The 12,926-nt window shown below is 31.2% G+C and overlaps 2 protein-coding genes across 2 annotated transcripts; both read left to right on the plus strand.

The window, feature by feature from the left end:
* Nucleotides 1–310: 310 nt before the first annotated feature.
* On the plus strand, nucleotides 311–6,791 carry HELRODRAFT_75449 (hypothetical protein; the record flags this gene model as incomplete). Its single annotated transcript, XM_009015780.1, has 14 exons — nucleotides 311–475; nucleotides 1,060–1,137; nucleotides 1,339–1,437; nucleotides 1,594–1,908; nucleotides 2,097–2,201; nucleotides 3,515–3,621; nucleotides 3,767–3,912; nucleotides 3,977–4,195; nucleotides 4,644–4,936; nucleotides 5,005–5,175; nucleotides 5,238–5,375; nucleotides 5,814–5,954; nucleotides 6,211–6,488; nucleotides 6,638–6,791. 14 exons carry the CDS (start codon nucleotides 311–313, stop codon nucleotides 6,789–6,791), a joined length of 2,409 nt encoding a protein of 802 aa, XP_009014028.1.
* Nucleotides 6,792–7,979: 1,188 nt separating this feature from the next.
* On the plus strand, nucleotides 7,980–9,735 carry HELRODRAFT_75246 (hypothetical protein; the record flags this gene model as incomplete). Its single annotated transcript, XM_009015781.1, has 4 exons — nucleotides 7,980–8,050; nucleotides 8,814–9,097; nucleotides 9,262–9,380; nucleotides 9,634–9,735. The coding sequence occupies 4 exons, from the start codon at nucleotides 7,980–7,982 to the stop codon at nucleotides 9,733–9,735; spliced, it is 576 nt and encodes a 191-aa protein (XP_009014029.1).
* Nucleotides 9,736–12,926: the final 3,191 nt, after the last annotated feature.

Consider the following 12,926-nt stretch of genomic DNA (forward strand, 5'->3'; position numbering starts at 1 on the left):
TTTGTCAATAAGTTTTGAAAAAATCGCTCATTTCTCTAAATTCTTTGTCTAGTCAGTAATGTTTTACTTTTAATTTTGGTGTCTAAATTAGCATGATGTTAAAGCATTCAACTGTTTATCTATGGAAAGTCAAAACATTTTCACAAATAATGCAAAGTAATAATTATTTATATATAAATATATATTTTAAAATTTTACTTTAAATTTTTTTTATATACTTAATTTATTTAATATTTACAGTTTTTTTCCGCTTTAACAATTTTTTAATTTGTTAAAAAAAAGTTAATTTAAGTTAAAATTAATATGAGCAATGGCGGTTTCTGTTTCGTCAAAAGTTTCTTTCTACCAGTTTTGTTTACTGCTTGAAAAACTTAGTAAATTGGCCGCAGGTGATAAAAAGAAAAAAATTTTAATCACATTTATTGCTGAATGGCGAAAATTCGGCTTGGAATTGAAGTTAAAAAACGTTAACAATGTGAGTAATGACTGAGATGGTGATGGTTGGTGAGTTTGGTGACTGAAGTGTTGAGTGTTTGTTATTATTACTAATTTTTATTTTTTAGTTTAAATTTGAAAACTTTGTTTTAAAGTTAAAAAAATTTAAAGTATGTTTCTAATCTTGAAGCTAAAGTAAGTGAGTCTGTGATCTGCAAGCCTATAGCTTTTAATTTTTAATATTTTATATATACTAGTATGTATATATATATATACTAGTATATTTATATATATATATATATCTAAAATTCATTATAGTACATGTATAGTTTTGTATAGTTACTATACTATACTACTATACTATAGTAATCTGTGTGGTATAGCTGTGGGGGCTTAAGTATTGTATATAATACTCTATATACTCTTATTTATATTTGAAATTAAATTGTTAATTAATACATACACCTACACAATAAAAATAGGACTGTATAAAATGTTGATTAAGCTTCACTTAGTTTTCCACCATTTGGCAAAAATATTTTTTAATCATTTTATTATTTTTCATTGAAATGAATATCTGTTAAAATTAAAAACATTTAATTTATGACTGATAAAATTTTACAGGATGATTCATTTTTTGATGCAATGAGGTTGTTGTTACCTCATTTGGACAGGGATAGAGCTGCTTATGGCATCAAAGAGGTTTGCTGTGTTACATTCCTTGAGTACATATTTTTCTATTAGTATTATTTTATCTGTACATATTTATGTGGTGTAGTATTTTATAATTGTTTATATAATAATTGTTGTGTCTTTATTTGGTTTTGTTTATTGCTGTTAATCACCATGAGAATGATTTTAGTCCCATTGGAGTTAATTGATGTAACATTAAAACACTTACAGTACAGGTTGGCTCAGCTCTTTGTTAATGTTTTTGCTTTAAATAAGAATAGCCTGGATGGCAAGAGTTTGATCAATTTTAAGACTACAAAACAGAACAAAGTATTTCAATTAATTATTTGCTTACATGTTAACTAATTTTATTTCTTACTCATTCCATCAAAGATTAATTATTGTTAATATTCAGGTGTGTTTGTTATCATCAATATAATTACATAATTAGAAATAATCAAATATAAATGTCTTGATCGCATGCAGGATGTAGCAGTACGAGATTTTGCCAGCCTATGTGGTATGGTTCTTAAGAACAGGTGCTCTGAAAAAGGCGTCCTTTCTATTGCAGAGGTCAACAAACAGTTGGATGCAATTGCAAGGGGTCATGTGATCAAAGATGAAGATGATGTTCAAAAGTCTTTGCTGCATTTGATGAAGAATGTTTCAAGTTGTGAGCTTGAGTGGTTGGTTAGGATTATTTTGAAGGAAGTGAAGTTAGGTTTGAGTCAGAAATTAATATTTAGTTCTTTCCACCCTGATGCAGAAGAGTTGTACAATGTTAAAATGAGTTTAGAGAAGGTTTGTCTGTCACACTATTTTTTCATTTTCATAAATTACTATTGTTGTATATTATAAATTATATTTGAAAGTTATTTTCAAATGACATTTACATTTATTTTTCTCATTTCTTTACTTGCTAATGATAAATTTTTAAAATTCTTATTATAATGTCTTTAACAAATTATAAAAATGTTTGTGTTGTAAAGGTTTGCAGAATGTTGACAGATGAGAATATACGTCTGCATGAAATTGAAGTCTCCATCTTCACTGCTTTCAAACCCATGCTGGCTGTCAGAGAGGAACCTTCAAATGTATTCCAAGCCATCCAATCATCCATCCATTCAATCATCCATCCATCCAATCATCCATCTATCCAATCATCCATCCATCCAATCATCCATCTCAGTACTTGGTACTTGTACTCCAGTAGTACTAGAGTACAAGAATACCAGTTTTAAGTACTTCTTCTCGTACTTTTAATTTTACATTGTTCTTGTAATTCACAATTTACGAGTACAACGTAAAAATATTTTACAAGGTTATAGTTTGAAATTTTAAAGAGGCAAACGTTATTATATGAAGATTTCAGTCTTTTTCCCAAATGCGGCAAGGCAAATATTGGGCCGTATTTCAGATTAGAGCCGCATTGTTATCACTTATGTTTTAATATACAATAATGTATGCAGCTATGTTCTTGTGTATATTCGTATACGCGTTTGTATGTTTTCGTTTGCACACTGTAAATTCATTTGTTTATATGTGAACATGTTAACGAATGTATATTAATCAATGAACGTATTGTATTAATATATCCATGGAATGATTTGAAGCGTGAAGAATTACGATTGTATCGCTTGGACCGTCTGATTGACGCGACTATCTCAATTATATCTTTATTACTTTAAATAACCAAACGTTAACACAAGCACTAAGATTGAGAAATTAATTTTCCTAATTGTGTTGGCGTTATATAATTATAATATATAATTACATTATATATAATGTTATCATACGTGCAAGTTTTAATGTGCGTTGGTTTCTAAGTATTGGCTTGCGGAAATCATTTAGGAGGTTAATTCAATTTTTATTAAATTTAAGTTTGTTTATTTATTAAGTTATTGGTTTGGGTGTAAAAAAAAATCAAATTTATTATCTGAAGTGGATAAGTGAACGGCCGCATCATGTACTTACATAATAAATGCTGCTATATAACTACGTTTGCGATGAATGTTGACAAGTCACTAGTTATGGTGTGCTATGTAACTGCACAAATCCGGCTTGACTACGGCTCCGCTTTTTGTGTTTGTAAAAAGTCAAATCCAGTACAGCTCTCGCAACAATATATCTTATTGAATATTTTATCATTTTGGAATGAAAGTTTTTTATTCACTTTGTTCTTTCACATTTGGGATAAAATGCTCGTACTTGAACTGTGGAACTTGTACTTAATTTTCAATACTTGAGTCCTCAGTACTTGAACTTGTTCTTGAGGAAAAGTACTTGAAATCATCTCATCCATTCATCCATCCTTCATTTTTTCTCTTCATTTTTTCATTTTTTTCAATTGGGAAAATTTTAATAAATTAAACAATTACACCGAAGCTTTCTCTTATGTTTTCATCAGATCGAGAAATTGATGCACGGTCGATCGTTCCTTATTGAGACGAAGTACGATGGCGAGAGAATGCAGATGCACAAAATGAACGATTCCTTCAAATATTTCTCCAGAGGGTGAGATAAAATTTCTATTCAGTCAAAAATTTCATTTCAATCACCTCGTTATCAGCGTGCAATAATAATTCATCCAACCATGCCATTGAATGAATGTCTTACTTCGTAACTGTGATGTTCCTGTTGGCACTCACAACAACAATAGAGGCATCGAATACAGCCATGTTTATGGTGAAGATAGTAATAAGGGCAACCTGACCAAATTTATAAGCAACCGATTAGAATCATCCGTTGTTTCGTGCATTCTCGATGGAGAGATGGTCGGTTATGATCCCGTCAACCGTCTCATTGGTCGGTTAATTTCGGATGGTAATAACGATGATGGAAATAATTGAGTTGAAAATTTATGTTGCAGGCACGAAAGGAGAGAATATTGACATAAAATCATTGCATCTAACAACGTACCAACCGATGTACGTCCTCTTTGATGTCCTGCTCCTCAATGGGAGGGTTCTTACTAATGAACCTTTGAAGAGTAGGAGGCAGGTTTTAAACAACATCATCCAGCCATTGCCTGGCAGAATCATGCTTTCAAAAGCTTTTGAAAAATCTACCAAGTTTGAAATTATTTCTCGTTCAATTACTTGTCTCTGCTTGAAATACCTTATAGGCCTGAGCTGAGCTACATTCAGGGGCTTATGCTAGGGTTAGGATTTTGTTACGTAGGTAGGGATAAGATCAGTTTATTAAATAGGTAGGTAGGGTTTTTTATTCTTTCACTCTGCTTGGTGGCGTGTTTCTTGGTCTTATTGTTGTATTGTTTCATCTTACATTTTGCAGGTTTGCTATGTTGCTTGTTGTTAGAGGTGAGCGGGAACTGAAATTTGTTATACAGTTATATGGGGTTATATAGGTATAGTTATATAGAGTTATATAGACTGTTGATTGTTGTCTAATTTAAAAAAGAAATCTATTTTACCCAACGCTGACGTTTATATCGTTCATCTTTTCGTATTATGAGTTGCTGACTACTAAGTTCACACACGCGCCAACACACGATCACAGTTTGGATTGTATAGAAGCCTTGAATGAAGCCATCGAATATGGCGAAGAAGGAATCATGTTGAAGGATGTTGAAAGCATCTACAAACCGAACTGCAGACAGAAGGGTGGTTGGTTTAAAATCAAGCCTGATTACATTGATGGTCTGATGAATGACCTCGACCTTGTCATCATTGGTGCATATTTTGGGAACAAGTCAAACCTATTGACTCACTTTTTAATGGGATGTGTCAGTCTGCATGGCGAGAAAAAGAATGATGGTGGTGGTGATGATGATGGCGAGTCTGATTTTGAAATTCATACGTTTTGTAAGGTCGGTGTGTGTTTACAAATCAATTGAATCGGTGCATCTTATTTGAAAATTGATTTTTTCGATGGCAGGTTGGAACTGGTTTGACTAACATCCAACTTGTTGAATTGAATTTTAAACTATCAAAAGAATGGATCACTTTCAGCAAAAATAATTTTCCATCTTGGTTGAAACTTCCGTCCACATTTAAACAGAAACCAGACGTTGTTATCAAAGATCCTAAAAAATCGATAGTCTTGCAGGTTTTCAATCATTTTTTTGAAAGTTGATAACTCAAATGAAACTTTAACGTAAATTTCCATAGATAAAAGCTACAGACCTGATAAAATCAGACCAATACCAAAGCAAATACACCTTAAGGTTCCCAAGGGTTGAAAGAATAAGATATGACAAAAATTGCTTGCAGTGCCTCTCCTTGCATCAACTCAATGAACTCATAAGGGTTTCTTCAGTTTAATTTCATATGTGATTATGTAAACTCATCATTCTATATTATATCAAATAATGATTTAATTATATAATAATTATGATGAGCGCTGGCCATGTCCATACGCTCTTGTCTATAAATAACCCGTATAATAGTAAATATACACATTTAATATCAGCACCAATAAAAATAAAATTATTATAAATAAATAATAAAAATTGCAACATAAATTTCAATAAAATGAAGCGAGCCCATATTAAACCCAACTAATCACAGTACAACATTAAAACTGCGATCACATTTCAAATCTGCTTCCCTTTCACACAATAATAATGAATCGCCCAATTTATTTTAAAACTCCTTTACACTAAACGCATCAGGCGGCAAGTAAAAGTGTGAGTGACAGAGTAATTACTGATCGTTGTTTTTGTTGTTGCAGTTTTTTATTAACAGAAATCGAAATCAATGTTGGTCGATGGACTGGTTAGCGTTACGTACGACGTCAACTGCAAATCTTCGAACAGAGCTTCTGGCGAGGGGTTGAAAAAACAACGGATAAGGAAGAACAGCAGGGAAGCAGTTGTCAGTGCAACAGTTCGTAAGAGGCCGACCCTCCATGCCAACTTCAAGGCTTCCTCTTCTAATAACTCCACCAAGGTGGTCACTATTGTTACGATAAGGTTGCTGACAAATATGTACAGAAGCATTAACATTCTTGTTTTACTTTTTTGTTTCTTGTTTTACTGTTACGATATGACAATGAGAATGCTGGTGATGACATTGTTGATAAATATATATGGAAACGATGTATTCAGAAATTTTGAATTTCAAGAAAAAATTTAAACTGCAGGGGTCGTCATCAACCTTGCTGGATGGAAAAGAAATTTGTGTAATGATGAATGACGGCGGCTGGCACAATAAAGAAATGAGCAAATCTGGCATTGAGAAGTTGCTCATTGAACACGGGGCCCAAGTTGTTCAGAACCCCGATAAACGAACAACTGATTTCATTATAGCCAACGACGAATCGATCTTGAAAGTTAAAAATGTAGTTAAACTAGGTCACACGGATGTTGTTAAACTTGATTGGTTGCTTGGTTCCATCTCTCAAAATGAGTTGTTACCTTGGTAATAAAAATCTTTTTTTTAAATTGTTTATTATAGTGGACAGATATTGAATTTGAACCAGTCTCTCGCTCCATTATATTCCTGACAAATTCTTTTATAATAATAATATTAATTGTTATATTTTTTGTTTAGAAATGTTAATTTAACAGGAAACCTTTTGATTTAATTCATTGTTGTGCAAAGACAAGACAAAAGTTTGCAGATGATTATGATGGTTATGGGGATGAATATTTTTGTCCAACCTCTCCTCAACAGCTTAAGTGTTTATTCGACGGCATTCAACTGAAAGACCAAGTAAGCTAAAAGCAAGAAAATTGTTTAAACATTAGCAATTATATTATGCGTAACTAATGATTATACTGTAGCATTAATAGAATTACCGTCAATCATTTGCATGTCAATCAACGCAGCATTTACTCGATAACCGGGGTATAGCTGATTTGGAGTTTAAATATTTTCTACCGAACAATTCCTTATTTCGTCTTTTTAGGTTTGGTTTCGTTATAATTATAGATTTTTTATATACTTTTTGTAATTTATTTAAATGAATATGCTATATTGGTGCACTGAATGTGATGATCTTTACTTCAGGGCCGCATATTACCATCCAACGTCAGAATCATTTTCTTCTCAACTGTCTTTTGCATCCTTGCTATTTCGTTATAACGGTGGCGTGATGGTGGATGGTTTAGATAAGCAAGTTACTCATGTTTTCATTCAGGACAAGTAAATGAGAAGTTATACATTTAAAATGGTTACGTAGCATGTTCTGTTTTTTCAGGTCACCAGTTAGTAAGTGTATAATGGATAAGATGCACAGTTCGCATCTTTCTCTTGTCAACGAAGATGATAATGTCACAAAGATGGGTAGGCTGCACATACTTTCAGATGCGTGGATCATCCAGTGCCTTCATGTCGGCAAGGTGGTAGACGAAAGACATTTTGCTCCTATCTTAACTTTTTAACATGATAATTTTTAAGTCTCATTAATGTGTTTATATTTTTTTTTGCTCGTTACTAATTAAATCCACAAATGTCGGCCAGACCGATACGTTTTTATGATGTTCAGAAATTCAGGATCATTGTGTTAACATATCAATATATGAAGTGTAGTGAGGCGTTTAATCTAAACGTTTGTCCGGAGGTAATTCGTTTGTCAGGAGGTGGTTGCGCCGTACACTGCTTCTACAATGTAAACGAGAATACAAGTCTGTTAATCGTTTGTAGTGGCAGATATTTTATTAACCCTAACCCCTTGGTACCATCAGCATAAGGGTGTTCGTGTGCTCACTTCGTTATGTGTGTAAAAATATATACATATATGTTAGATCTTTGAAAATACCTTGCTAACTTTTCTTATGTAATTATTTCGTAATCAGATGTCTCTTTGTATTAGTTGGGGTTTTTAGGAAGTTTTTATTGCGGAGAGCGTTCGTTGTTGCTGTGTTTACTTGTTTCAATCATTCGGAGTGTTCTGTTCAAATTTTTCAAATGGATTTGAGGTTTGCCATCATTTGTTCCAGCAATCAAAATCGGAGCATGGAAGCCCACAATTTTTTAAAGTTCGCTTTTTTATAAATAAATTATAAATATTTATTAAATAATTTTTTTTTAATTAAAACTTTGTATTAAACTTTTATTTCTAATTTATTAAATATAAGTTTTATTAGTATCGAAATTGAATGTTGTCTAACAACGAAAAAATTGAATTCTGAATGACACATAACAATCAACAACAACACACGTTTAGACGGCATTTTCCCCGAGATCGGGGGTTGCCGTTTGGCTACCTATGATGAAACCGAAATATAACAATCATAACATGAAAAAGAAGTGCAAGAGACCACACCATATTTAATATTTATAATTAATACAGTATTTAATATAAATTAAACATAATTCTTAGCATTAATAATTTGCTTTCAGTTTTTTCTTGTTTTTTCTCATTAAGACTTTGAAAGTTTAGTTATTTGATTTATTATTGAAACATGAAAGAAAATCATAATTGTTTATATTTTATAATATATAAGGACTTATTTTGTTTTTTATAAATGTAAATCAGATTAAAAAATTTTTTCATAAAAATGGAAAAAGTCAGATTTTTTTATTACAAATGCTAAATACGGTTTTTTAAACAGTCGAGGAAAAATAAAAGAAATCTAATTGGCTTTAAAAACAACAAAGTAAAAAAATGAATTTGATAAAACTTGTATAGTACTAAATTATTTTTCTATGATTTAGTTAAGAAAATGAAATTTTTTAAATTAACTATCGAGTAATCAATGTAAAATAATGACTTGAAATTGATCATCAAACTAATTACAGTAAAAAGGGCTTAAACGTTCGTTCATTTGGAAGTGGAACACACGTGAAATTGCCAGGCTTAACACCCGATAGACCCAACATTTACGACTTTAACACGACTTACGACGATATGTACAGAGACCTCATGAACAAAGACAAACAAATGTACACGCAAAATGGTTTGTTGCACATGCTAGATAGAAACAGGAGAATCAAACCAAAGCCTGAAAGATTTCAAACCTCTAAGGAAAAGTTTGATGTGATCATCTGCTGTGAAGAAAGAGTCTACGATCAAATTCTTGAAGGTTTCCACATTTTGAAACAGTTTTTGATCAATTATTTTATTCATTATTAATTTTAAATAATACGTGCCCTGTAATAAACTTGCTTTTAAGTTTGACCAAGTTTTGCAACAAATAATTTATATGAATAAATATTGTTGTGCTAACCACACTGAACAATTTTATAGATATTGAAAATCGAGAAAAACTGGACATATCTCCAGTGCACATAATCAACATAGACATTCAAGACAACCATGAAGAGGCCACAGTAGGCGCCATCATGATTTGTGAACTTTGTACTCTAGTAGGTTTTTTATTCTTTTCTGTGGGTCATTTTTCTTTCTTACTTGTTTTTTTGTTTATTTATTTTTTGTTTTGTTTTACCTTTCATTTAAATGTTTCTTCGTTTGTTTCTTTTTTATTATTTGTTTGTTTGTTTCTGTCTTCCTTGTTTTCATATTTCTCTCGTTTTTTTTTTCTTTCTTCCTCTTGTTTGTTCGACTAACCAACTCGAGTCTGACCAATTAATATTTTTGATATAAAATAACTGCCGGCAGTTGAACCAATGTGAAGACTTGGACAACGAAATAGATGAACTATTACAGGAGTTTGAGCACCAATGCAGAAGAACTTTGCTACATACCATTGCTTTCTATTGAAACGTGTTTAAATGTTTTATTAATTTTAAATTGTACTGCCTGATGTTATTGATTGATTGGATTTAGTAATTGTAATGAAACTTGTGTTGCAGTCATTTTTTCATCTGTATATAAAATTATTTGTTACTTTTTTTACTCTTAAATAATTTCTACGAATATGCATGATTCGACTTTTACTCTTACTCTTTTTCTTCCTCTTGACTTTTCTTCTGTTATTGATACTGTTGATCATACTATTCTTTTGAAACTGCTAGACCATTCTTTTAATGTCACCGAACCTTTTCTCTCTACTGTTGTTACTTATAATCCTACTAACTCCTCTCCAGTTACTTTTGGGGTACCTCAAGGATGAATTAAGCTTGATTCAATATATAAATATATATTTTATACAACTGATCGGCGCCACATTTTAAAAAAACTAGCTCGAGTCCTTTTCAGTAATGCATAATAACTTCGGTCGATTTAAGATACTGTAAATCAAAAACGTTGGAATTTCGATTATCAAACATACGTTTTCATGCTCGAGAGTACTGCAGGAATCTGGTAAAAATCTGCCAGGTTAATTTCCTTTTAGCACCACATTCTAAAAAATCGAACTATAGTGCTGCTTCGGTAATACAAAATATATTAACGCCACATGAGTTTTACTGACTTAATAACAACGCGGCCCCTCGCTCTAGATCCGCCTCTGGACATAGCGACGTCCTTTTAGATTTTTTGTCTGAGTTGGCTAGCTATATTGCAGTTGAATGAACGATATCGCACTTTTTTCGTCCCGCCTAGTTTTCTAGATTTTAATTTTACATTGCAAATTTTTCTAGATTTTATTATTTTACGTTTCAAATTTTTTGGCTAAAATGCCGTTACCAGCAGCTAACGATTGCAGCAGTTCAGAAATTTACACGAAAGTTGACGTAGAAAATTTATCAGAAACTTTGGAGGTTTCACTTTTTTCATATATAAATTTGAGTCTTTGAGGCGAAATCCTAGAACGGTGCCTGCAATGCGAGAGATAAGAATGAATGAGTGAGTGCACATGATTAAAAAACAATCAAAAAACAATTAAAAACAACAAACGTGAAAATACTTTTAGAAATATAACCCTAACCCCTAACCTAGCCCTATCTATCACATCTTTTATATAAAAATTAAATTACTACTAATTTTTGTGTAAAATTTACACTGTAAAATGTAAATATTGTCAAATGTGTTTTCAAATGAATTGCAGGCACTGTCAGATTAAGCATAAGTTTGAAATGATATTTAAATAAATTTTGTGTTGGTTTGTGTTAGTTAAGTTAGTTATGGTCAGGGTACATTAGTTAAACAATGTTTGTTGACTTCTTAAGTCTTAAGACAATTAATATTAAGTTGAATTTGTTAATGTTAATATTATTATTAATAATGACAGAAATTTAGTTAATTTTTAGCATCTCTGTTAAGGTATAAAATATTCATACATTGAGTTAAGTGTGGTGTTTTGTTTCATTTATTTAATAATTATTTTTTCTTGAAATATAGCTTTTTTTATTTTAGCCAAATAATCCAATTATAAGAAATTTTAAAAACCAAGCCATTTTAAAATGTAAATTTAGTATTAAGTTACACATTACACATTAAATAAAAAACAGAATGAGAAGATTGTTATCATTCATCCTGGCAGTTGTTACCTGCGAATGAGTCTGTCGACATCGTGTCACATCATAAAGATTCCTCACTGCATTGCTAGGAAGATCAGACATAATCTCCATGATGATGGTCAATTACTCTCCACTATTGATGATAAGAAATCCTCATCAAGCTACAACATCAGATATGAAGATAATTATTTTAATAGAACAAATTTAGAAGTACAATTTTATTTCATTATTGAACTTTTTGACTTGTAGTCACTAGTTGTTATTTCTTGCTTATTATGTTAATTTTGTCTAATAAATTTACAGTAATGTTTGAGGGCATTCTAAATTAAAACAAATTAGAAAGAAATTGATTAGCTATTGTTAAATTTATTACAATTTATTGAAAAAAAGCACCCAAATTCAAGATATCAGCGAAGTGAAGGCCTTAACAGTGCAGCCAGTTGTTTAATGATGAGGTGGAAAGAATTGAAGTTAAACCGTAAGATCATGAAATTAGATAAGGTTATTTTTATTTCAATAAATCATTATTTAAACAAAAATTTCAAACTTTAAATTTGTTTTAATTTAATTCTGTTTCATCATTTTGATCTTATAGGTACTGCCTTTTAATAGCAATTCAGTTTTCACCTTAGATGAACCACCAGTGCCTTACAAATCTGAAATGGACAAAAATGTTCTTGACAACAATAAAGTTTTTCCTAAATATTTAGTTGGAGAAGAAGTAAATATGCATGTTTTTTTATTCAAGTTTTTTCAATGTCATTGGTCTGAAAACTGTGTTTTTATGTTTATGAACGTTTCAAGGCCCTGTTAACTTTACCATCTATGTACAATTTTCATCAACCATGGAAATGTGCTGAATTAAATGTTCATTCTTTTGTTGGGGGTTCCATATTTTCAGTAGTTCAAGATCTCTATGACATATGGATGCATACATTAAGTTCATATCTTGCTATCAACCAGAGCAACATTAAGGTCTTATAAATTTTGAATTCCACTTTTTTGAGATTATGAATTTATATTGGTTAGTGAAATACCATGGTTGTTAACACTACTTATAAAAAGTAGTGCTGCTACTGCAAGTGAAATGTAGCGCCGCCACTGCTTCCTCCTCTCAAATAAAAAAGTAGAGCCAAAATGGCTACCGCTACTTTTTTCAAACTATTTTAGAAAAAGTGTTGTGAGATATTTTTCACTCATTCTATTTTTATTGAAATCTAGTTAATTATTAGTGCAATGAGAATTAAATCGATTTTCTGAAATGTACACATTTTCACAAAATACTATTAATGACATTAATATTCTAAATTAAAATTTTTTGTTTTGTACCGAAAGAAGCAGTTTTTTACATTCAAGTCTGTGTTAGTCTGAATTGGTTTATCACCCGTTAAGACGTGATGCAACCACATGTTAAAACCACATGCAAAAGTTAGATTAAGCCAAGTGTTAAAGTCAAAACCAAATGTAAAATCTTTTTAAAATACTTGCTAAAGCCTAATAAAACTATGTGTTTGAGTTAAACAGATTTTGCTGAATTGAATAAAACGATGG

The sequence above is a fragment of the Helobdella robusta genome (genome assembly GCF_000326865.2).
Source record: "Helobdella robusta unplaced genomic scaffold HELROscaffold_16, whole genome shotgun sequence".
Taxonomy (NCBI): Eukaryota; Metazoa; Annelida; class Clitellata; order Rhynchobdellida; family Glossiphoniidae; genus Helobdella; species Helobdella robusta.